This window comes from Myxine glutinosa, chromosome 8, assembly GCF_964187855.1.
Source record: "Myxine glutinosa chromosome 8, kmMyxGlut1.1, whole genome shotgun sequence".
Lineage (NCBI taxonomy): Eukaryota > Metazoa > Chordata > Myxini > Myxiniformes > Myxinidae > Myxine > Myxine glutinosa.
This window is the reverse complement of record NC_136268.1, coordinates 16,009,426-16,037,263: the sequence shown is the minus strand read 5'-3', so window position 1 is coordinate 16,037,263 and position 27,838 is coordinate 16,009,426. Positions and strand designations below refer to the sequence as shown.

General features: G+C 43.7%; 1 protein-coding gene across 1 annotated transcript in view; it reads left to right on the top strand.

The window, feature by feature from the left end:
* The window catches only part of LOC137432021 (voltage-gated potassium channel KCNC1-like), a 40,496-nt gene extending 13,545 nt beyond the window's left edge, over positions 1 to 26,951 (top strand). Inside the window, exon 3 of the mRNA XM_078783925.1 lies at positions 26,884 to 26,951. Within this exon, the coding sequence (XP_078640051.1) occupies positions 26,884 to 26,951 (68 nt within the window). The remainder of the gene's footprint in view (positions 1 to 26,883) is intronic.
* Positions 26,952 to 27,838: the final 887 nt, after the last annotated feature.

Genomic DNA, 27,838 nt, shown 5'->3' with positions numbered 1-27,838 from the left:
CGTTCTTAAAGGCGTCCAGGTAGTGAACTTTCCTGCACGGACTAACCGTGAACTCCACGTTCTTAAAGGCGTCCATGTAATGAACTTTCCTCCCCGGACTAACCGTGAACTCCACATTCCTTAAGGCGTCCAGGTAGGGAATACTCAGCTGGGCCTCCCGAAAAAGTGCTATCGAGAGGTTTAACTTTGGGGCTTTGGTCACCACCTCTTAACCGTCATTCAAGAGAAACTAGAAGTGGTTGACGCTTGGTCCAGAGTGAATTAATCTAGGGGTTTTGTGAAATTTTGTTGCTTTATTTTTAAGTGATAATTGTGCCCGGGGGCAACTGATGATTTGGGGGTGTGAGTTATCTGGTTTGTTTATCAAAGTTGGCCGGCAAAGAAAGTTTTCGCTGGGTTCAAACTTTCTTTCTTGAAGGGGGGGAGTGTTACGGATTTATGTGAATTACTATTCAGGTCATTGCTTATTAATGTTTATTCGATTAAAGGTTGTTGTGATTAAAGGGTCAGGAGCCCTTCTGGGGAAAAGGAGACCGGAAACGGAAGAAGAAAACACACGAGGTCTGGGAGAAGCGGTGATCTTCTTCCTCCTCGCCCAGCTCTGACGCGAGCGGTGTCGATATTGAGCAGCGTGGGGGACGCTGCGTTTGAAAGCCCCTCTGGCGAAAGGAGTTACCTGCGCGGGGTAATTACCGATTACACGTCAAGTTGCCGTGGGTTCGTGCACGGAACCAAGCGTCCGGCACAGTTCGCCTCAACGTCTACAAGGACGCGTATGGGTCGCACCTTGGGCCTCGCGCGCTTTGCAAGCCGCGCTTTGCTTTGCCCGCTTTGCTTAGCAAGGAGGTGTGCGCTGCAGCAGCTGTCCCCGGTACGCGACGTACGTTTGGAACACGTCAGCCAGGGGTTCGTTCAACCGCCCGTGTGCGGAGAAGTCGACCTTCACCTTGGTCTGGAGGGGCCCAGAGACATTGTGAGGGACAGTGACCATTGAGGGGTCGTGAGTGGGGAAAGGGGGGACATATATAAGATGGCCATCTTAGTAATATTGGTGATTGATTGTTGATGGTTGTTGATTGATTGGGGAATATATTATTGATGAATCCGGATCCTTGGTGTGGGGTTTCTTATTGACTTGAATTGTTGTGTCTTTCATATTGATTGCGTTACGAAAGCGTATAAATCATAGATCTTTCTGGCGGAGTTCCTCTCACGGTCCGGGGGTCACCGAGACCAGGTAGTCACCGGGAGGACCACGTAACAAAACCAAGAACCAAGTTCCAACATACAGCGTGTTCCAAAAAGACGTGGACAACTTTAGTTGTTATACATTTAGTAGCACAAATTATATAACGATGCACTTTGTTTCTTATGATACAGGAACTCATAAAGTTTTCTTTATTTTTCAGGTCTGGTGGTTTAATATAAAATAAATTACCAACTCCACAGGAGAAAGTTCAGTGCGTCGAATGGTTCATCGAGATGATGTCCTACACACAAGTTCAGCGTAATTTTCGTAAAAGGTATGGAAGGAATCTTCCACCATGAAGACTAGTATCAGAGTAGTATTAGGGGTTTACGGAGACTGGAAGTTGTCAGAAACAGAAAAAGTACCAGTCGACCAAGCACAAGTGCAGCAGACATTGAACGAGTGCATGAATCATTTCACCAAAATCCCAGAAAATCAGTCACGACTGGCTTTGGAGGCCAGCTTGGAAATGTGGTTTTCCCATGAAAGATCATGGCAGATAGTGACACCCAAAAGCTTGAGTGACAGAACTTCTTTGTGAGGATTGTTGAGATCAGCTACCTGCTGATCTGAGGGATGAGATATGGACTTACTTAAAGGGTCTTCAAAGGTCTAATGGATCTCAGCAGTCTAAAGGATCGAAAGATACTGTTGCGGTTTTTAGAACCCTCACTTTGTAAATAATAATCCTTGTAAATAATCCCCTGTAAATATTCCCATTTTTGTGTAAAGGTCAAAGGTCGCACCCTAGCTAGTCCATATTGCAACACGTAGGGCACATAGAAACCTCTTTAGATATCTCATTCGTATGTGTTCTAGTTAAGGATCTGTTCCCAATAGTTTGACTCTGTGTTTGCATTAATCAAATAAGATATAATAGGCCCCTTCCATTATTCCCAATCTCTCTCTCTCTCTCTCCAGCCATCAATTAACACCTACAGTCGGGGTTGCTCATTTTCCTGCCCTCCCCTGCCTTTTGTTGGCCGCGTTTTGCTGCACAAGACGCCATTAAGCACGCGGTCAAGTCCGGAGAAGAAGGGGGGAGGAGCTATCGAGTGAGGCGGATCCCTGTTAAGGGTGGAGCCAAGGAGCCCTCATCACCCAACCAGGGCCGAGGCCAGCGCCTCGGTGGGCGTATCCAGATGAACCGCGGCTTAATACGCGAGCGCGCTATATAAGCGCTCACGTGGGACTGCTTCGGGCAGAGAGTGGCAGGGTCGCAGAGAGAGAAGTGAGTTGGTGCTACGTGGCTTCAGGCAGAGCAGAGCGCAGAGCGTGGTGGTTTGTGGCAGCCGAGAGGAGAGAGGGTTGGCGCGACGTGTCAGAGCTGGTGAAAGGGACTGCTTGGCAGAGTTGGAGAGAGACGGTCCGCTGGCGTTCAATAACGACCATACCAACCGCACTGCCTGCCGGAGTTTCGCCGCGGCACCAGGGACGTGAGCCGGAGTGAGCGTGGACAAAAGACGTGGACGAGAACCGGACCGGTGCCTACGCTGATCGGCTGGACCTTTCTTCCTGCTATTCCCCATACGTGTAAGTCCGTTTGTACTGTCCTGGGCGTTTGATAATATAAGACTGTCTAAGGTTTGCCCTGTGTATCTGCTTCTTCTTCTTCTTCTTCTTCACTGTACATTCCCTGTCGTTTCTTCTTTGGTTTTGGTTTGTATATAATTAATAAATTACACCTGTTCCTTCTTATTCTTTGGGTTTTCGTCTCATCCGGTCGCTTTAGTCTTTTCCCTGATTGAATACCTGTGGCACGATTAGGAACCGCTATAATCGGGTCTAGTCTTTGTTAATGGCCTGAGTTGTGGCTCGCTTCACTCGGCGTGTCCATTACAGCCGCGGCTCGGGCTGGGCTCATTTCCTCGCTTACCGGAAGGCGCTGGTAATTAGGTAATAGGAGCAATTGGCCTACCACCCTATTCAGCGCTGACCGTAAGTGACGTCATAGCTCCAGGACTCAGATGGCCAGCTTAATAGACGAGGGGATTAACCCCCCCCCCCTCGGTAAGGGGAGCGCCGAACCCGAGATCCGCAACAATACATTCCAACAATTGGTAATTAATAGACGTACATTATTTCAGACTTTAAAAAGATCCAGAGGACCCAAAATAACTTGAAGACCACAAAGACACAATAGACCCTGAAGATCCCAAAGATCCAAAAGACCTTAAATACCCAGAGGACCCAAAATACCCAAACGACCCCAAAGACTCAAAAGACCCAAAATATCTCAAAGACCCAGAGGACCTAAAATACCTTGAAGACCCAAAAGACCCCAACATCTCAAAAGACCATGAATACCCAAATGAGCCTGAAGACCCAACACACCCTGAAGACCCAAAATACCCCAAAGCCCTTTAAAGACCCAAAAGACCATGAAGACCCAAAATTCCCAAAATACCCTAAAGTCCAAAACTACCCCAAAGACCCAAAATATCCTGAATACCCTTAATGACCCAAATGACCATGAATACCCCAAAGACCCAAAAGATGCAAAAGACCCAAAAAGTCCCAAAAGACCCTGAAGATCCGTAAGACCCATAAGACGCCTTAGACCCTTTAGACCATTTAAACCCCAAGATCCTGAAGACCCCCGAGACCCTTAAGACGACTTCTACCTTTAAGACTCTTTCAATAGTTTAGATACCTTTAGATCCCTTCACCCTTCCAACATTTTATACCCTTAAAGCCTTTACACCCCTTAAGTCCCTTTCTACCCCTTAGACATTAACAACATTTCGATCACTTACACCCTTCCGACGGATTAGACACCTTGGACCCTTGACAATTTATACCTTTGCACCACTTGGACCTGTTTTGATTACAGATTAATTAAAAAATAAACTATCACCAATATTACAAATAAATTTGGACAGTCAGGTCATTATCCTCAGTTTAAACAAGCCTGTGCCGCTGTAGTGACGCATGGTGAGGCGAACGTAGCGAGCTGAGCGACACCAGTATGTATATATTATTATCTGTTACCTCCCCAAACGCCGGTTACAGTGCCCCTCAGAGTCTCGAGCGGGAACACGGCAGAAAGATTTGTTATTTTGAGTGTTCTAATAAACCATGGTAAAACCACACCAATGTAATTGTAGAACAAAACAAGTAATTGTATTAAGAACTCTCACATACACAATAATAACGCTATTAAAGAAAGTACAATGAAAATATCACTGGCATCAAATGAACAATACATATGATGGTACCATCATTCCCCAATGCTCTCAAAGCAATAAACTCATGATTGGCCAAACGTGAGTGGAATGTAACAATCCCCAAAGTCTGTGCACAGATCCCGCTGGTTGAAGGTGGAAGTCGTGCAGAACGGCCAGAACAGGCAGTTATCAGTGCGGCTGTGAACGAGGAGTTACGAGGTGAGAGGTCGATATGGGAATTTAGTCGATATGAAAACCAATGGCAATCAACACGATGATGTCGATATGGGAATCCCAATGACCAAACTCGATGCACCAAGCAGATGGCTTCTTTGAGGACAAAATGGCAGATTGGCCTATAATGGAGGCTCTTTATTTCTCACAAACAATAACTCACACTTGGTAATAAAACCTGAGACGCAGGTTTAATTGCAATCGCAATATAGGACGATGTCACGGGCAATCCCTCAACTCATTCGCGACCAATATCACAAACGTCCGCTCACAGCCTCGATGAGAGTTAAAATTATTCACTAAATCTGCCATCTGCTTGGAAATCAGCCAACATTACCACTTTACACAAAAAAGGTGCAAAAACAGATCTTGAAACTGCAGACCAATCAGCTTGCTCCCAATTATCAGCAAATTCATGGAATCCATCATTGCTTTGGATATCAAATCCTTCCACTTCTCCAATGGCTTGATCTCCGATCATCAATTTGGATTTAGACCAGGTCACTCTACCCTGGACATGCTGCTTCTGCTGTCTCAACAATGGATGGAGGTCCTCAATGTCAAACAGAAAATTAGAGCTGTCTCCCTTGACATATCACGTGCCTCCGATACGGCCTGGCACCCCGCTGTGCTCACCATACTCCCCTCCTATGGTTTCCATGGAAATCTCCACACATGGTTTGCGGACTTACTCTCCAGTCGTAGTCAACGTGTGGCCCTGACAGGGTTTCTCTCATCTCCCCTTCCTGTGCAGGCTGGAGTTCCCCAAGGTAGTTAGTGTTCTGGGCCATGTGCTATTTCTGGTCTTAATCAATGATCTCTCTGACTCTCTTGAAAATCCTCTCTATCTCTTTGCTGATGACTCTACTCTCTGCCGCTCCATTCCTCATCCCTCAGATCGGCAATCTGCAGCCTCCTCACTCTCTGCAGACCTGGACAAAATCAGACTGGTCAAACAAGTGGAACATGCCTTTCAATCCTGACAAATCTCACACTCTTACTATGTCTCTCAGAAAAGACTGACTGGACAACCCTCCGATCTACTTTCTGAACAATCCTCTCCAAGACGTTCTGTCACTCAAGCATTTGGGTCTCACTATCTGCCATTATCTTTCCTGGGAAAACCACATTTCCAAGCTTGCCACCAAAGCCAGTCGGCAACTGGGCATCCTCCATCATGCGAAGTCCTTCCTTGGCACACCTGAGCTCCTCACCACATACAAGGCTTTCATCTGCAGCTCAATGGAATACTGTTCTCCCTTCTGGGCTGGTGCTCCTGCCTCACACCTAGCTCGTCTTCACGCTGTTGAAACCAAAGCTTTCAGAATAATTGGAATCTCCCGTGATGAAGCTAACTCCGACGGCCTTTCACTCACTCACCGCAGGCAGGTTTGTGGTCTTTCTGTCTTTTATCTACTCCAATCCGGCCTAGCTCCCCCAGCTGTATCTGTGTTCTGTCCCCCAAATATTCCTACAGGTCGCACAAGATCTGCCAGCAACCCTCTTATGTTTAAATTGCCAAAATCAAGACTCGCTGCTCACCTTCACTCTTTCATCCTCTTTTGCCCCGCCTCTGGAACAATCTCCCTCACTCTCTTGAAGCCCACTCCTCCCTCCAGGTCTTTAAATCAGCTGTTCACCACCATCTCTTGTCTTCCCCCATCCAAACCCTTGATATCTTCTATGCTCAGTAATTCCCCCCCGGATCCACTTTTATTGAAATACCGACTTCTTTCCTGGAAGTCCCAGCAATGTCCATGTGTTTTATACCTCTCCCACCCCCCCCCTCCCTCCCATGCCTCCTCCCCCCAAGCCCGCTCCCTCCCACAGATATTCAGATGTCCCTGTATCGATTGAGGTTTTTAGTTCACAGTTTACAGTTGTCAAAATTACAATTTTCAAATGCTGGATATTGATTCAGGTTTTTATTTCACAGTTTACAGTTGTAGAAATTACAATTTTCAAATGCTGGATATTGATTCAGGTTTTTATTTCACAGTTTACAGTTGTAGAAATTACAATTTTCAAATGCTGGATATTGATTCAGGTTTTTATTTCACAGTTTACAGTTGTAGAAATTACAATTTTCAAATGCTAGATATCGATTGAGGTTTTTATTTCACAGTTTACAGTGATATAAATTACAATTTTTGTCCCCCTCACTCCTCCTTTTCAAAATTCCCCCCTCCCCTTCAAAACTCCCACCTTACCCCTCCTCTTCAAATCTCCCCCCTCTCCCCTCCCCTTACCACTCTTCTTCAAAACTCCCCCACACCCCTCCCCTTCAAAACTCCCCCCACACCCCTCCCCTTCAAAACTCCCCCCACACCCCTCCCCTTCAAAACTCCCCCCACACCCCTCCCCTTCAAAACTCCCCCCACACCCCTCCCCTTCAAAACTCCCACCTTACCACTCTTAAAATCTTCCTCCTAACCACTCTTCTTCAAATCTCCCCCCCCCCCCCCCTCCACGCTCCTACCCGTCAAAACTCCCCCCACACTTCTCCTCATCAAAGTTGCCTCTTAACTCATCCACAAAGCTTTACGCATCCCCTCCTTTTCTCCCACCCTTCACCTTACCCCTCCCCTTCTCCCTCTCCCCCCTTACCCCTCCACTTCTCCCACTCCCTCCCCTTTCTCTCCCCTTATAGTGGGGTGGCTAAAGTCCAAATTTAAGTGATATCGTGACACACTGGCCCAAAGGACCAAATTTGGCACAGTTCTACTTTAGGACCATACAAAACTTTTGAGAGGGGGCTGCCCGATTTTAGAGGCCCAGGTCAAGGTCAGGTCAAGGTCAAAGGTCAAATTATGTGTCTGTCATGTTTTTGCAATATCCAGCTTATATATAACCTAAAAAACTTGGTCTTAGTCACATAACCAACATATTTAGTCAATGAATCCATTACTATTATGGGAAGTTCCATCAGGTGACGGCCATATAGGCAGTGGCAGCGCCAGGCTGTCCCCGTAGACACAGACGTGATTGTGATTCTGGTGGGAGTGTTTCATGATCTTGTGCAGCACCATCCAGGTATGCAACTATGGGTTGGCTTTGGTACTGGTAAACACTTCCGCTATTACCATGTCAACTCAATCTGCCAGGAACTTGGGGAAGACAAAGCTCGTGCTCTGCCGTTTTTCCATGCATTCTCTGGCTCTGATGTAACATCCCAATTCAGTGGTAAAGGCAAAAAGTCAGCTTGGAAGGCATGGAAAGCTTACCCGACAGCCACAGAAGGATTCACCATTACGTCCCTGACTGCGTTTGTTCCACAGGTGATTACATCTCCAGCATTCAATGTGATCGAGCGGTTTACCTGTATCATGTACGACAACACAACCCCACATGTCAATGTGAATGACCTTCGACAGGAGCTATTCCCAAGGAGAGTGAAGATGATGGAGAAGCTTCCTCCAACTCAGAACGCACTGCTCCAGCATGTAAATCGATGCCTGTACCAAGCCAGCATTTGGAGAGAGAGTCTGAAGCCCATCCTAGCTGCACCAAATCCAGATGGCTTTGGGTGGACCAAAGCAGATACCTGGTGGCGTCCAACCTGGACAACCCTGTCAGCTGCTGCTCTTAGTTGTAGAGAACTACTCAAGTGCGGATGTAAGGCGACACCCACTTGTTCAAAGAATTGCACGTGCAGGAACGCAGGACTGCCATGCACAGGACTGTGTCTCTGTCGCGGAAATTGTGAAGCATAAGTCATGCAGGCCGCGACCTCCTCTGTACTGGCCAATCCAGTATCCTCCCTCAACGTATCGATGTACGTCAAAAACACCGATGCAAAAATGACCAACACATAATTTGACCTTTGACCTTCACCTGACCATGAAATACAATATGGCAGCACCTGAGGATATTTTCCATAATACAAATGGATTCCTTGTCCTTAAAAATGATTATTTAGACACTGAGATAATGTTTCTATGACAGCTATGAGCTGGATATGGCAAAAACGTGACAAACACATAATTTGACCTTTGACCTTGACCTGACCTTGACCTGGGCCTCGAAAATCGGGCAGCCCCCTCAAAAGTTTTGTATGGTCCTAAAGTATAACTGTGCCAAATTTAGTGCTTTGGGCCAGCGTGTCACGACATTTCCATAAGCCACTCCACTATGACCTCTCCCCTTACCTATCACTTACCCCTCCCCTCTCTCTCCCTCTCACAAGGCTGTGATGTTGCGAAGACACAAAGCCCAATATACTCTCGAGTCATAATGTTTGGTAAAGAGACTTCTTGTTCCTAACATGTAACATCTTGCTGCAAGAATTGTTATGAAAAAATTTGGTGGAGAGTTTGGGTATGTGACAAGGATGAAATGATTCGATTTTGGTGAAGATTCAGATCTTGTTCTGAGAATTTTTAAAGTAATTCTTCATCATTGAGAGATAGGGCAAAAAACGATATGTAGCACGATATCTCAAAAAGTTGCGGATGGATTTGGCCGAAAATTGGTGGCCAGGTTGGGTGTATGACGAGGAAGAATTGATTCAATTTTGTTGATGATCCTAATACGGATCCATATGAGAGAATTTAATTTTTTTTTTAATGATTCTTCACCATTAAGTGTTAGGGCCAAAAACAATATTTTAAAATGATATTTGATATTTTATTGAACGCATTGAAGCGCGGTGCTACGCGCGTGACCTTCTACCAAGGAGGAAGCGGACAACGCGGTTAAAACAAAAGTGTCTTTATTGACAAGAGGTCACTGTAGCACTGGCGCGCTCCGGGCTGCGCCCCCGGTGCATATCCTGAGGCCACGCCTACCCCTCGGGCGTGGCCGCCACCCACTTGGTGCGCGGAATGGTGTCACCACGCCAGTGGGCTTTCATGTCCGCCACACGCGCCCCCCCAGAATTCCCGCGCACCTGGAGGGCCAGTTTGCGGGGCAAACGGGTGACTCGGCCGAAGCGCCCTCTGGCGACCGGCGGCGTCCGGGGTGCAGGGATGCCAGCTGGGATGCCCCCGGCTGTACCCAGGATGGGTGCCGGACCGGGGGGCGGCGTGCCGGCGGGGCTGGGCGGTGCCGGGGGTCCGCCCGCCGGGGGGCGGCCCCGACGCGGTGGCCGAGCCACCGGTGGTGGGTGGTCCACATCGAGGTGGGCCGGCTTGAGTCGATCCACTGAGACAATGTGAATCCACAAGGTGAAGTATTTCACCCCGGTCTCCAGCACGCGGAAAGGACCGTCGTACGGGGGCCGCAGTGGTGTCCGGTGGGCATCGTGCCGGACGAAGACATACTCCGCGGTGTGAAGCTCCGGGGCGACGTGCGTGGGTGGGTGCCCGTGGTGCGCCGTCGGCACCGGGGCGAACCTCCGGGCGGTCTCCTGCAGCGCGGAGCGCTCCTGCGCCGCGGACCAAGGTGCCGTGGAGTCGGGGAGGAACTCGCCCGGCACCCGCAGCGGTTGTCCAAAGACCAACTCCGCCGCAGATGCATGCAGGTCCTCCTTGGGCGCCGTCCGGAGGCCCAGCAGGACCAAGGGGAGCCTGTCGACCCAGCCGCCGTTGCGGAGGGTGGCCCGGAGCGCGGCCTTCAACGAGCGGTGGAACCGCTCGCACAGGCCGTTAGCCTGGGGGTGGTAGGCCGTGGGGCAGTGCAGCTGGACCCCGAGCCCCCGCGCGACCACCCCCCAGAGCTCCGAGGTGAACTGGGGGCCGCGGGCGGACGAGATGTCCGAGGGGGCGCCGAACCGGGCGACCCAGCTGGCGATGAACGCCTGCGCGACGTCCGCCGCCGTCGTTGACGCCAAAGGCACGGCCTCCGGCCACCGGGTGGAGCGGTCCATCATGGTCAGGACGTGGGTGAAACCCCGCGAGGGGGGCAGAGGTCCCACCAGGTCCACGTGAACGTGGTCAAACCGACGTTCCGGCACCGCAAACGGGGCCAATGGGGCCTGGGTGTGTCGGTGCACCTTCGCGCGCTGGCACGCAAGGCACGTCCTGGCCCAGCCGCGGACGGCCTTCCGGAGGCCATGCCAGACAAACTTGTCGGTGATCAACCTCTGGGAGGCCCTCGTGCCCGGGTGGGACAGGCCGTGGATGGAGTCGAAAATCCGCCCGTGGGCACGATGGGGCGAGGCCGCCCGAGGGAGACGTCGCACCAGAGGGCCTTGCCCGCACCGTTGAACGGCACCTCGGTGATGCGGAGGCCCGTAACGGCGGTCCGCAAGGCCTGGACGTCGGGGTTGGCGGCCTGGTCCGCCGCCATCCGGGCATAGTCGATGCCGAGGTGGACCGCTTAGGCAACGGACCGGGAAAGGCAATCCGCCACCGGGGTTGTCCTTCCCCGCGACGTGCCGGATGTCCGTCGTGTATTCGGACACGGCCGAGAGGTGATGCTGCTGCCGGGCCGACCACGGCTCGGCGACCTTGCCCATCGCGAACACCAGTGGCTTGTGGTCGACGAAGGCCGTGAACGCACGGCCCTCGAGCAGATGGCGGAAGTGCCTGACCGCCAGGTGGAGCCCGAGCAACTCGCGGTCGAAGGTACTGTACCGGCGTTCGGGCGGTTGAAGCTGCCGGCTGAAGAACGCCAGCGGTTGCCAAGCTCCACGCACCCATTGCTCGTGCACCGCGCCCACTGCGTCGTCCGAGGCGTCAGTGGTGAGGGCGATCGGTGCATTGGGCGCCGGGTGCGCGAGCATGGTGGCGTTAGCCAAGGCGAGCTTCGCGCCCATGAACGCCGCGTCCATCTGCTCAGTCCAGGTGACGTCACCTTTGCCCGGCTTCCCTCGGAGGGCCTCGTGCAAGGGGCGCAGGAGCTGGGTGATGCGGGGCAGGAAACGGTGGTAAAAGTTTACCATGCCCAGGAACTCCTGGAGCCCCCTGATCGTGCGGGGGCGCGGAAACCCCTTCACCGCCTCCACCTTGGCCGGTAGGGGGACGGCCCCGTGCCTGGTGACGCGGTGCCCCAAAAAATTGATTTCAGCGACACCGAACCGGCACTTGGCGGGGTTCACGATCAGGCCGTGCTGGCCCAGACGTTCGAAGAGCGTGCGGAGATGGTGTAGGTGCTCTTCGCAGGACGCGCTTGTGATGATGATGTCATCCAGATAGACGTAGACGAAATCCAATTCACGCAAGACGCTGTCCATGAGGCGCTGGAACGCCTGAGCCACATTCTTCAAACCGAAGGGCATCCGAAGAAATTCGAAAAGACCGAACGGCGTGATGACAGCCGTCTTCGGGATGTCCTCCGGCCTGACAGGGACCTGATGGTAGCCGCGTACGAGGTCCACCTTTGAAAAGAAGGACATATTCGCCAAGCGGGCGGAAAAGTCCTGAATATGGGGGATGGGGCTTCGGCCTGCCGGAACCAGATCTCCGCCTGAGCTTCCCAGAACTCGGGGAACTTTATCGCTACTGCGTTGGTTGCCATGGCTGTGGCGGGTTCGGGTGGTCAGTGACGGCTGACCAGAACGTCGGAGGTCACCAATGAAGCGTGGTGCTACGCGCGCGACTTGCTACCAAGGAGGAAGCGGACAACGCGGTTAAAACAAAAGTGTCTTTATTGACAAGAGGTCACTGTAGCACTGGCGCGCTCCGGGTTGCATGCCCGGTGCATATCCTGAGGCCACGCCTACCCCTCGGGCGTGGCCGGCGCCCACTTGGTGCGCGGAATGATGTCACCATGCCAGTGGGCTTTCGTGTCTGCCACAGCATCATATTAAAAAAAAGTTATGGACGAGTTTTGACTAAACTTGGTGGAAGAGTTGCTTAAGTGAAACGAACAACCGATTATATTTTGGTCTGGTCTGAATCCAGATTTGGCCTATCAGTCGAATACAAAATGTAAACTGTTCAGCCTGGTGGGGTTATGCTCTCCACCAAGTGCCTTTCTATAATTTTTTTTACTGTCTGCCTGTCTCGGAGTGAAAGAAGATTGAAAATCATTCCAAATAGGAAACTTACTATTTTTAAGGATGTCATAAAGGACACAAACAATAGGCAGGAAGAACTAATGGAACAAACCATTTTATATAACGAACCATTTTATACATGAAGAAACCATTTTATACAATGAACCATTTTATATAACAACTGTTTTATATAACGAACCATTTTTGATAATGAACCGTTTTATATAAAGAAAACGTTATATACTGTATATACAAGGAACCATTTTATATAACGAACCATTTTATATAACGAACCATTTTATATAAAGAAAACGTTATATACTGTATATACAAGGAACCATTTTATATAACGAACCATTTTATATAACGAACCATTTTATATAAAGAAAACGTTATATACTGTATATACAAGGAACCATTTTATATAACAAACCGTTTTATATAATGAACTGTTTTATATAAAGAAAACGTTATATACTGTATATACAAGGAACAATTTTATATAACGAACCATTTTATATAAAGAAAACGTTATATACTGTATATACAAGGAACCATTTTATATAACGAACCATTTTATATGACGAACCATTTTATATAAAGAAAACGTTATATACTGTATATACAAGGAACCATTTTATATAACGAACCATTTTATATAACGAACCATTTTATATGAAGAAAACGTTATATACTGTATATACAAGGAACCATTTTATATAACGAACCATTTTATATAAAGAAAATGTTATATACTGTATATACAAGGAACCATTTTATATAACGAACCATTTTATATAACGAACCATTTTATATGAAGAAAACGTTATATACTGTATATACAAGGAACCATTTTATATAACGAACCATTTTATATAACGAACCATTTTATATAACGAACCATTTTATATGAAGAAAACGTTATATACTGTATATACAAGGAACCATTTTATATAACGAACCATTTTATATAACGAACCATTTTATATAACGAACCATTTTATATAAAGAAAACGTTATATACTGTATATACAAGGAACCATTTTATATAACGAACCATTTTATATAACGAACCATTTTATATAAAGAAAACGTTATATACTGTATATACAAGGAACCATTTTATATAAAGAAAACGTTATATACTGTACATACAAGGAACCATTTTATATAACGAACCATTTTATATAATGAACCATTTTATATGAAGAAAACGTTATATACTGTATATACAGGGAACCATTTTATATAACGAACCATTTTATATAACGAACCATTTTATATAACGAACCATTTTATATGAAGAAAACGTTATATACTGTATATACAAGGAACCATTTTATATAACGAACCATTTTATATAACGAACCATTTTATATAACGAACCATTTTATATGAAGAAAACGTTATATACTGTATATACAAGGAACCATTTTATATAACGAACCATTTTATATAACGAACTATTTTATATAACGAACCATTTTATATGAAGAAAACGTTATATACTGTATATACAAGGAACCATTTTATATAACGAACCATTTTATATAACGAACCATTTTATATAAAGAAAACGTTATATACTGTATATACAAGGAACCATTTTATATAAAGAAAACGTTATATACTGTATATACAAGGAACCATTTTATATAACGAACCATTTTATATAAAGAAAACGTTATATACTGTATATACAAGGAACCATTTTATATAACGAACCATTTTATATAAAGAAAACGTTATATACTGTATATGCAAGGAACCATTTTATATAACGAACCATTTTATATAAAGAAAACGTTATATACTGTATATACAAGGAACCATTTTATATCAAGAAAACGTTATATACTGTATATACAAGGAACCATTTTATATAACGAACCATTTTATATAAAGAAAACGTTATATACTGTATATACAAGGAACCATTTTATATAACGAACCATTTTATATAAAGAAAACGTTATATACTGTATATACAAGGAACCATTTTATATAACAAACCGTTTTATATAATGAACTGTTTTATATAAAGAAAACGTTATATACTGTATATACAAGGAACCATTTTATATAACGAACCATTTTATATAAAGAAAACGTTATATACTGTGTATACAAGGAACCATTTTATATAACAAACCGTTTTATATAATGAACTGTTTTATATAAAGAAAACGTTATATACTGTATATACAAGGAACCATTTTATATAACGAACCATTTTATATAACGAACCATTTTATAAAAAGAAAACGTTATATACTGTATATACAAGGAACCATTTTATATAACAAACCGTTTTATATAATGAACTGTTTTATATAAAGAAAACGTTATATACTGTATATACAAGGAACCATTTTATATAACGAACCATTTTATATAACGAACCATTTTATATAACGAACCATTTTATATGAAGAAAACGTTATATACTGTATATACAAGGAACCATTTTATATAACGAACCATTTTATATAACGAACCATTTTATATGAAGAAAACGTTATATACTGTATATACAAGGAACCATTTTATATAACGAACCATTTTATATAACGAACCATTTTATATAACGAACCATTTTATATAAAGAAAACGTTATATACTGTATATACAAGGAACCATTTTATATAACGAACCATTTTATATAACGAACCATTTTATATAAAGAAAACGTTATATACTGTATATACAAGGAACCATTTTATATAAAGAAAACGTTATATACTGTACATACAAGGAACCATTTTATATAACGAACCATTTTATATAATGAACCATTTTATATGAAGAAAACGTTATATACTGTATATACAGGGAACCATTTTATATAACGAACCATTTTATATAAAGAAAACGTTATATACTGCATATACAAGGAACCATTTTATATAACGAACCATTTTATATAACGAACCATTTTATATAAAGAAAACGTTATATACTGTATATACAAGGAACCATTTTATATAAAGAAAACGTTATATACTGTACATACAAGGAACCATTTTATATAACGAACCATTTTATATAATGAACCATTTTATATGAAGAAAACGTTATATACTGTATATACAAGGAACCATTTTATATAACGAACCATTTTATATAACGAACCATTTTATATAACGAACCATTTTATATAACGAACCATTTTATATGAAGAAAACGTTATATACTGTATATACAAGGAACCATTTTATATAACGAACCATTTTATATAACGAACTATTTTATATAACGAACCATTTTATATGAAGAAAACGTTATATACTGTATATACAAGGAACCATTTTATATAACGAACCATTTTATATAACGAACCATTTGATATAAAGAAAAAGTTATATACTGTATATACAAGGAACCATTTTATATAAAGAAAACGTTATATACTGTATATACAAGGAACCATTTTATATAACGAACCATTTTATTTGAAGAAAACGTTATATACTGTATATACAAGGAACCATTTTATATAACGAACCATTTTATATAAAGAAAACGTTATATACTGTATATACAAGGAACCATTTTATATAACGAACCATTTTATATAAAGAAAACGTTATATACTGTATATACAAGGAACCATTTTATATAAAGAAAACGTTATATACTGTATATACAAGGAACCATTTTATATAACGAACCATTTTATATAAAGAAAACGTTATATACTGTATATACAAGGAACCATTTTATATAAAGAAAACGTTATATACTGTATATACAAGGAACCATTTTATATAACGAACCATTTTATATAAAGAAAACGTTATATACTGTATATACAAGGAACCATTTTATATAACAAACCGTTTTATATAATGAACTGTTTTATATAAAGAAAACGTTATATACTGTATATACAAGGAACCATTTTATCTAACGAACCATTTTATATAAAGAAAACGTTATATACTGTGTATACAAGGAACCATTTTATATAACAAACCGTTTTATATAATGAACTGTTTTATATAAAGAAAACGTTATATACTGTATATACAAGGAACCATTTTATATAACGAACCATTTTATATAACGAACCATTTTATAAAAAGAAAACGTTATATACTGTATATACAAGGAACCATTTTATATAACAAACCGTTTTATATAATGAACTGTTTTATATAAAGAAAACGTTATATACTGTATATACAAGGAACCATTTTATATAACGAACCATTTTATATAACGAACCATTTTATATAAAGAAAACGTTATATACTGTATATACAAGGAACAATTTTATATAACGAACCATTTTATATAAAGAAAACGTTATATACTGTATATACAAGGAACCATTTTATATAACGAACCATTTTATATAATGAACTGTTTTATATAAAGAAAACGTTATATACTGTATATACAAGGAACCATTTTATATGACGAACCATTTTATATAACGAACCATTTTATATGAAGAAAACGTTATATACTGTATATACAAGGAACCATTTTATATAACGAACCATTTTATATAACGAACCATTTTATACAAAGAAAACGTTATATACTGTATATACAAGGAACCATTTTATATAACGAACCATTTTATATCAAGAAAACGTTATATACTGTATATACAAGGAACCATTTTATATAACAAACCGTTTTATATAATGAACTGTTTTATATAAAGAAAACGTTATATACTGTATATACAGTATATAACTGTATATAGTTATATATAATTTCGCCATCCACCGTTTGCCCTTCACGTGACTCGTGGTGGTCCCTCTCGGCTCTCCCCCCGTTGGTATTTTTGTGCACATAAGATTGTTCACGGTTCTGTTTAAATATTATTTAAATATGTATAACCTTTCCCCTTCAGTGTTTTACTCAGTGGTATTTTACAACACGCTGTTTTTCTTCCTATTTAAAAGGCTTTTCTCAATTTCCTCTCCAACTCATTCCACCTCAAAAAAAAGAAATTCAATATCTTATACGTCTCCCTCACTACATGGTCTAAATTCACTTTCATTCCATCCCTCCTCCATCATTCTGAACCGGATTGCTAACTTGAAAATCACAACAAACCCAATTTGTTTTCAATGTTCGTCTTTCATTAATCATCCACTTTCTAAACTCCCCTCTTGCCCCTCCCATCCAAATCCCTCCCCTTGCACCTACACTCCTAAACTCCCCCCTTGCCCCGCCACTCTTAAAATCCCCCCCTACCCCTCCACTCCTGAACTCCCCCCTTGCCCTTCCACTCCTGAACTCCCCCCTTGCCCTTCCCCTCCTAAACTCCCCCCTCACTCCTCCCCTTCAAAACTCCCCCCCAACCCCTCCCATTCAAATCTCCCCCCATACCATTCCTCTCCAATTCTCCCTCCTCTCCCCTCCTCCTCAAAGCTGCCTCCTCCCCACTTCGTCTCCCTTCTATCTCATACCTCCACCCCCCCCAACCTTCTTCTTTCCTCTGCCCCCCCTCAAACAACCCCTCACTGTGCCTCATCCCTTCACCTTCAAACCTTTCATCCTCCTCATCCTTCCCTTTCTTGGAACTCTTCTGCAATCGCTGACACACTAACAACTGCTCTCCCTACCTCCCCCTCTCATCCATCATCTTACCCTACTCCTACCCTCCCCTGTCCTGCACCCGATGCTCCCCCTCTCTCTTCATTAACGGTATGGACCTCAAACATCCGGGGCCTTCGCTCAAACCTGACTGATCTCTCCATACAGGTTGCTTCTGACAATCCAGACTTGATCTGCTTAACAGAGACTTTCCTCCTTCAAGATGTCTCTGATTCCTTAATATCTCTTCCTGGTTACTCCCTCCTCCGGTATGATAGACCTGAGCCTCGGCCTGGTGGTGGGGTGGCTATCTTTATCAAAAACTCTCTTACTCACTCTCCTTGCACTGCCCTCTCTCCTCCTCACCCCCAGGAGTACCTCTGGCTACGGCTTCCTCTCCGCTCCCACCTTTTGTTCATATGTGTTCTGTACCGTCCCCCAAACAGTGATGACTCCATCTACATTTCACTGTCTGACAACATGGACCAACTTCTATCCACTCATCCCAACTCTCTCTTCCTCATATGTGGTGACTTCAATTGTCATCATGCCACCTGGTTGGGTGTGGGTTCCTCTCTCACCAGTCATGGCACCTCAGCAAAGGACTTCTGTGACTCACTGGGATTGACACAATCTGTCAATTTCCCGACCCGGATCTCAGCCAATGGAGTATCTTCTCTTCTAGACTTGGTTATGACCAACTTCCCTGCTAATGTCTGTTGCTCTTCTTCTGCTCCAATCGGTTCTTCTGATCATGTGCTTGTCAAAGTGGACATCTCTCTGGCCATTCTCAGAGAGCCTCCTCAGCGTCGACGAGTCTGGCATTTCACTCAGGCCGACTGGGACGGTCTTCAAGCAGCCATCAATCGTCTGGATTGGTCTCCCATCTCCACTGCCTCTGACATCAATTCTTCCTGGGAATTCTTCCAAAGCAAACTGATCTCTCTCATGCACAGATTTATCCCATCTCGCCTTCAGTTGTCTTACCCTTCCTCCCGTCCATGGTACACTGAATCTTGTGGTGAGGCAGTTGCCCTGAAACAACTTGCCTTTGCCTCTTGGAAGGCTAATCCAACTGAAGGAAATCTCAGTTCCTTCCACCAAGCTCGGAACAAGTGTGTGTCTACCCTCAGAAGTGCCAGGAAGCACTATCTCTCCTCACTCAAGAATGAACTCTCAAACCTGTCTCCTTCCTCCAAATCCTGGTGGCGTCTGGTCAAATCCGTTTCTGGTGTTTGTTCCCCCTCCATCCCCTCCCTTACCTCAAATGGCCACACAGTTGACATCGCACGTGACAAAGCCGAATGCCTCAACTCTGTGTTTGCCTCAAAATCCTTAGTCCCAAACCCATCTCTCTCTGTTCCCACCTTTCCCAGTCGAACCAAACTGCTCCTGGACTCTGTGACCTTCTCTCCTGACAAGGTGGAGGAGTTTTTGTCAAACCTCGACTCTGATTCTGCAACTGGACCAGATGGCATCAGCCCACGGGTCCTAAAATCCTGCTCTGCCGCTCTATCTCACCCTCTCTCTGTTCTTTTCACCCTATCTTTTGCTCAAGGTCATCTGCCAGCATCCTGGAAATCAGCAAACATTACCGCTTTACACAAAAAAGGTGCAAAAACAGATCCTTGCAACTACAGACCAATCAGCCTGCTCCCAATTATCAGCAAAGTCATGGAATCCATCATTGCTTCGGATATGAAATCTTTCCTCTTCTCCAATGGCTTGATCTCTGATCATCAATTTGGTTTCAGACCAGGTCACTCTACTCTGGACATGCTGCTTCTGCTGTCTCAACAATGGATGGAGGTCCTCAATGCCAAACAGGAAATCAGAGCTGTCTCCCTTGACATATCACGTGCCTTCGATACGGTCTGGCACCCAGCTCTGCTCACCAAACTCTCCTCCTATGGTATCCATGGAAATCTCCATGCATGGCTTGCGGACTTCCTCTCTGGTCGTAGTCAACGTGTGGCCCTGAATGGATTTCTCTCATCTCCCCTTCCCATTCAGGCTGGAGTTCCCCAAGGCAGTGTGCTGGGCCCTGTGCTTTTTCTGGTCTTTATCAATGATCTCTCCGACTCTCTGGAAAATCCTCTGTATCTCTTTGCTGATGACTCCACTCTCTGCCGCTCCATTCCTCTTCCCTCAGATCGGCAGTCTGCAGCCTCCTCACTCTCTGAAGACCTGGACAAAATCACAGACTGGTCAAACATGTGGAACATGTCTTTCAATCCTGACAAATCTCACACTCTTACTATGTCTCTCCGAAAAGATCGACTGGACAACCCTCCCATCTACTTTCTCAACAATCCTCTCCAAGAAGTTCTGTCGCTCAAGCTTTTGGGTCTCACCATCTGCCATGATCTTTCTTGGGAAAACCACATTTCCAAGCTGGCCTCCAAAGCCAGTCGCCGACTGGGCATCCTCCGTCGTGCGAAGTCCTTCCTAGGCACACCTGAGCTCCTCACCACATACAAGGCTTTCATCCGCAGCTCAATGGAATACTGTTCTCCCCTATGGGCTGGTGCTCCTGCCTCACACCTGGCTCGGCTTCACGCTGTTGAATCCAAAGCTTTCAGAATCATTGGAATCTCCCGCGATGAAGCTATCTCTGAGGGCCTTTCACTCACTCACCGCAGGCAGGTAGGAGGTCTTTCTGTCTTCTACCGACTCCTCTCCGGCCTTGCTCCCCCAGCTCTCTCTGTGCTCTGTCCCCCAAATATTCCTACAGGTCGCACAAGATCTGCCAGCCACCCTCTGATGGTTAAACTGCCGAAATCTCGGCTCTCTGCTCACCTTCACTCTTTCATTCCACTTTTCTCCCGCCTCTGGAACAAACTCCCTCACTCCCTTCAATCCCACTCCTCCCTCCAGGTCTTCAAAACAGCTGTTCACCACCATCTCTTATCTTCCCACATCCAAAACCTTGATCTTTTCTACCCCCAATAATTCACCCCAGATCCACCTTGTTTGAAATTCCAACTTCTTTCCTGGAAGTCTTGGCAGTGTCCATATGTTTTATACCTCTCCCACCCCCCCCCCCACCCCTTCCCATGCCTTCCCCCCAAAGCCCTCTCCCTCCCACAGTTCTCTCGATGTCTCCATGTCTCTCGGTCCCTGCTCTCAAATGTTGTGTTTGTGTCCTTCCCCCTCTCTCCCCATCTTGTCTACCGCTCCCGATGTTATTTGTTTTGTGTGTCTGTTTGTCCTTCTGTGTGATTAATGTTCGCTCTTTCACGAGCCTCGATCTTGTATACAAAAAAACAAAAAAACAAAACAAAAAAAAATACAAGGAACCATTTTATATAACGAACCATTTTATATAACGAACCATTTTATATGAAGAAAATGTTATATACTGTATATACAAGGAACCATTTTATATAACGAACCATTTTATATAACGAACCATTTTATATAAAGAAAACGTTATATACTGTATATACAAGAAATCATTTTATATAACAAACCGTTTTATATAGTGAACTGTTTTATATAAAGAAAACGTTATATACTGTATATACAAGGAACCATTTTATATAACAAACCGTTTTATATAATGAACTGTTTTATATAAAGAAAACGTTATATACTGTATATACAAGGAACCATTTTATATAACGAACCATTTTATATGACGAACCATTTTATATGAAGAAAACGTTATATACTGTATATACAAGGAACTATTTTATATAACGAACCATTTTATATGACGAACCATTTTATATGAAGAAAACGTTATATACTGTATATACAAGGAACTATTTTATATAACGAACCATTTTATATGAAGAAAACGTTATATACTGTATATACAAGGAACCATTTTATATAACAAACCGTTTTATATAATGAACTGTTTTATATAAAGAAAACGTTATATACTGTATATACAAGGAACCATTTTATATAACGAACCATTTTATATGACGAACCATTTTATATGAAGAAAACGTTATATACTGTATATACAAGGAACCATTTTATATAACGAACCATTTTATATAACGAACCATTTTATATAAAGAAAACGTTATATACTGTATATACAAGGAACCATTTTATATAACGAACCATTTTATATGACGAACCATTTTATATGAAGAAAACGTTATATACTGTATATACAAGGAACCATTTTATATAACGAACCATTTTATTTGACGAACCATTTTATATGAAGAAAACGTTATATACTGTATATACAAGGAACTATTTTATATAACGAACCATTTTATATGACGAACCATTTTATATGAAGAAAACGTTATATACTGTATATACAAGGAACCATTTTATATAACGAACCATTTTATATAACGAACCATTTTATATAACGAACCATTTTATATGAAGAAAACGTTATATACTGTATATACAAGGAACCATTTTATATAACGAACCATTTTATATAACGAACCATTTTATATAACGAACCATTTTATATAACGAACCATTTTATATAACGAACCATTTTATATAACGAAAACGTTATATACTGTATATACAAGGAACCATTTTATATAACGAAAACGTTATATACTGTATATACAAGGAACCATTTTATATAACGAACCATTTTATATAAAGAAAACGTTATATACTGTATATACAAGGAACCATTTTATATAAAGAAAACGTTATATACTGTACATACAAGGAACCATTTTATATAACGAAAACGTTATATACTGTATATACAAGGAACCATTTTATATAACGAAAACGTTATATACTGTATATACAAGGAACCATTTTATATAACGAAAACGTTATATACTGTATATATATATTTATATACCCTGAAAATGTCTGCTGCTCTTCTTCTGCTCCGATCGGATCATCTGATCATGTCCTTGTTAAAGTGGACATCTCTCTGACCATCCTCAGGGAGCCTGCTCAGCGTCGACGAGTCTGGCATTTCACTCAGGCCAACTGGCACGGTCTTCAAGCAGCCATCAATCATCTGGACTGGTCTCCCATCTCTACCACCTCTGACATCAACTCATCCTGGGAATTCTTCCAAAGTAAATTGCTCTCTCTCATGCACAGATTTATCCCATCTCGTCTTCAGTTGTCATACCCTTCCTCCCGTCCATGGTACACGGAATCTTGTGGTGAGGCTGTTGCCCAGAAACAACTTGCCTTCGTCTCCTGGAAAGCAAATCCAACGGAAGGAAATCTCATTTCCTTTCACAAAGCCCGAAACAAGTGTGTGTCCACCCTCAGGAGAGCCAGGAAACAATATCTCTCTGTTCTCAAGACCGAACTCTCTTATCTGTCTCCCTCTTCCAAATCCTGGTGGCGTCTGGTCAAATCCGTTTCTGGTGTTTGTTCCCCCTCCATCCCCTCCCTTACCTCAAATGGCTACACAGCTGACTCCGCACGTGAAAAAGCTGAATGCCTCAACTCTGTGTTTGCCTCTAAATCTTGTGTCCCAAACCCATCCCTCTCTGTACCCACCATACCCAGTCGTACCCTGCTGCTCCTGGACTCCGTGTCCTTTCCTCCTGACAAGGTGGAAAAGTTTCTGTCAACCCTCGACTCTGATTCTGCAACTGGACCCGACGGCATCAGCCCACGGGTCCTAAAATCCTGCTCTGCTGCTCTATCTCACCCTCTCTCTGTTCTCTTCACCCTCTCTTTTGCTCAAGGTCAACTGCCATCTGCTTGGAAATCAGCCAACATCACCGCTTTGCACAAAAAAGGTGCAAAAACAGATCCTAGCAACTACAGACCAATCAGCCTTCTCCCAATTATCAGCAAAGTCATGGAATCCATCATTGCTTCTGATATGAAATCTTTCCTCTTCTCCAATGGCTTGAACTCTGATCATCAATTTGGTTTCAGACCAGGTCACTCTACTCTGGACATGCTGCTTCTGCTGTCTCAACAATGGATGGAGGTCCTCAATGCCAAACAGGAAATTAGAGCTGTCTCCCTCGACATATCACGTGCCTTCGACACGGTCTGGCACCCCGCTCTGCTCACCAAACTCTCCTCCTTTGGTATCCATGGAAATCTCCACGCATGGCTGGCGGACTTCCTCTCTAGTCGTCGTCAACGTGTGGCCCTGAATGGGTTTCTCTCATCTCCTCTTCCTGTTCAGGCTGGAGTTCCCCAAGGCAGTGTTCTGGGCCCCGTGCTTTTTCTGGTCTTCATCAATGATCTCTCTGACTCTCTCGAAAATCCTCTCTATCTCTTTGCTGATGACTCCACTCTCTCCCGCTCCATTCCTCTTCCCTCAGATCGGCAGTCTGCTGCCTCCTCACTCTCTGAAGACCTGGACAAAATCACAGACTGGTCAAACAAGTGGAACATGTCTTTCAATCCTGACAAATCTCACACTCTTACTATGTCTCTCCGAAAAGATCGACTGGACAACCCTCCCATCTACTTTCTCAACAATCCTCTTCAAGAAGTTCTGTCGCTCAAGATTTTGGGTCTCACTATCTGCCATGATCTTTCTTGGGAAAACCACATTTCCAAGCTGGCCTCCAAAGTCAGTCGCCGACTGGGCATCCTCAGTCGTGCGAAGTCCTTCCTCGGCACACCTGAGCTCCTCACCACATACAAGGCTTTCATCCGCAGCTCAATGGAATACTGTTCTCCCCTATGGGCCGGTGCTCCTGCCTCACACCTAGCTCGGCTTCACGCTGTTGAAACCAAAGCTTTCAGAATTATTGGAATCTCCCGCGATGAAGCTATCTCTGAGGGCCTTTCACTCACTCACCGCAGGCAGGTAGGTGGTCTTTCTGTCTTCTACCGACTCCTCTCCGGCCTTGCACCCCCAGCTCTCTCTGTGCTCTGCCCCCCAAATATTCCTACAGGTCGCACAAGATCTGCCAGCAACCCTCTGATGGTTAAACTGCCGAAATCTCGGCTCTCCGCTCACCTTCACTCTTTCATTCCTCTTTTCTCCCGCCTCTGGAACAAACTCCCTCACTCCCTTCAATCCCACTCCTCCCTCCAGGTCTTTAAAACAGCTGTTCACCACCATCTCTTATCTTCCCCCATCCAAAACCTTGATCTTTTCTACCCCCGCTAATTCACCCCAGATCCACCTTGTTTGAAATTCCAACTTCTTTCCTGGAAGTCCTGGCAGTGTCCATATGTTTTATACCTCTCCCACTGCCCCCTTCCCACGCCCCCCCCCCCCCAAAGCCCTCGCCCTCTCTCAGATCTCTCGATGTCTCCATGTCTCCATGTCTCTCGGTCCCTGCTCTCAAATGTTGTGTTTGTGTCCTTCCCCCTCTCTCCCCATCTTGTCTACCGCTCCCTATGTTATATGTTTTATGTGTCGGTTTGTCTTTCTGTGTGATTAATGTTCGCTCTTTCACGAGCCTCGATCTTGTATACAAAAAAAAAAAAAAAAAAAAAAAAATACAAGGAACCATTTTATATAACGAACCATTTTATATAACGAAAACGTTATATACTGTATATACAAGGAACCATTTTATATAACAAACCGTTTTATTTAATGAACCGTTTTTAATATAAAGAAACCGTTTTAGATAACTAACCGTTTTCCCACTGCCTTGCTTTTTAGACTTTCATGTGCAGCCATTTTCAATAAACTTCTTCCTTGTTCTTAATACTAGGGCGTGCCCGTACGTGGGTGCAAAAAAACATGCGTGCAAACAACAACAACAAAAAAAAACTTTGAAACCACGTGGCAGTAACGACCACAGAACCCCCCCCCCTATATTTACATGAAATGGTTTGGTCCATTCGCAAAGCCAAAGCGAACGGCTTGCGAGTACGGTAGAACCCCCCCCCCCTCTATTTACATGAAATGGTTTGGTCCATTCGCAAAGCCAAAGCGAACGGTTGGTAAATAAATCGCCATAGCTCGGTAACTACTTCTCCGATTAATATGAAACCTTGAAAAGGCACATCCTCAGGTCCCCAGCAATATACCTGGCAAGTTTCAAGTATATCGGACCCGTGGTTGTCGAGAAACAGCGGTCACAGACAAACAAACACACAGACACACACACACACAGAGATTACTGGAATTATAGATAGACTAGGGCGTGCCCGTACTATATATATATCTAAAATTATATCCCCCCCCCTCTATTTACATGAAATGGTTTGGACCATTCGCAAAGCCAAAGCGAACGGCTTGCGAGTACGGTGACAACCCCCCCCCCCTCTATTTTCATGAAATGGTTTGTTCCATTCGCAAAGCCAAAGCGAACGGCTTGCGAGTACGGTGACAATCCCCCCCCCCCTCTATTTACATGAAATGGTTTGGTCCATTCGCAAAGCCAAAGCGAACGGCTTGCGAGTACGGTAGAACCCCCCCCCCTCTATTTACATGAAATGGTTTGGTCCATTCGCAAAGCCAAAGCGAACGGCTTGCGAGTACGGGTAAATAAATCGCCATAGCTCGGTAACTACTTCTCCGATTAATATGAAACCTTGAAAAGGCACATCCTCAGGTCCCCAGCAATATACCTGGCAAGTTTCAAGTATATCGGACCCGTGGTTGTCGAGAAACAGCGGTCACAGACAAACAAACAAACACACAGACACACACACACACAGAGATTACTGGAATTATAGGTAGATAAAAGGTACACGGGGTAATTGAAAATACAATTAGCTGTTAAAATTTTTTATAACTGTAGTCATTGAATAGTTGTGTAGAGTTTTCATTCCCACATCAGCATCACCTAATGAGGATGTAGTGTGTTGACAGAAGCTACTAAAGTATTGTCTCATTCTGCATTGAAATGCATGCACACACCCTGTTTTGTCTGACTACATGATGCTGTCTGCAGGAATGCACAAGGAAAATCTGATCATCGCTAACTACGCACAAACAGATGCTGTCAACGTGCTGTCGTAAAGACTGCTACTTTGGACCTGATTCGTCCTCAAGGTTTACCTGATTTTGCGTGTGTATTGTAATATTGAGCCAAAAACCTCCGGCACTAACCTGGTTGGAGTTGGAAATTGAACCAAGCACTTCTCTCAATAATATGGTTAGAGTTGGAAATTCAACCAAACAAAATTTTTTTTTTTTTTTTGTATACAGAATCGAGGCTCGTGTAAGAGCTAACACATTCAACATGAAAACATGCACAGACACACAAAACATACAATTCTGCAAATAACCTGGTTAGAATTGGAAATTGAACCAAGCACTTCCACCAATAACCTGGTTAGAATTGGAGATTGAACCAAACACTTCCACCATGGTTGGAGTTGGAAATTGAACAAAACACTTCCACCACCAACCTGGTTAGCGTTGGAAATTGAACCAAGCACTTCCACCAATAACCTGGTTATAATTGGAGATTGAATCAAACACTTCCACTACCAACCTGGTTAAAGTTAGAAATTGATCCAAACAATTCCACCATGGTTGGAGTTGGAAATTGAACAAAACACTTCCACCACAAACCTGGTTAGCGTTGGAAATTGAACGAAACACTTCCACTACTAACCTGGTTAGAGTTGGAATTGAACAAAACACTTCTGGTACTAACCTGGTTCGAGTTAGAAGTTGATCCACGTAATTCGACCATGGTTGGAGTTGGAAATTGAACCAAACACTTCCAAGACTAACCTGGTTAAAGTTAAAAATTGATCCAAGCAATTCCACCATGGTTGGAGTGGGAAATTGAACCAAACACTTTCACCACCAACCTGGTTAGAGTCCGAAATTGAACCAAACACTTTCACCACCAACCTGGTTAGTGGCAGAAATTGAACAAAACACTTCTGGTACTA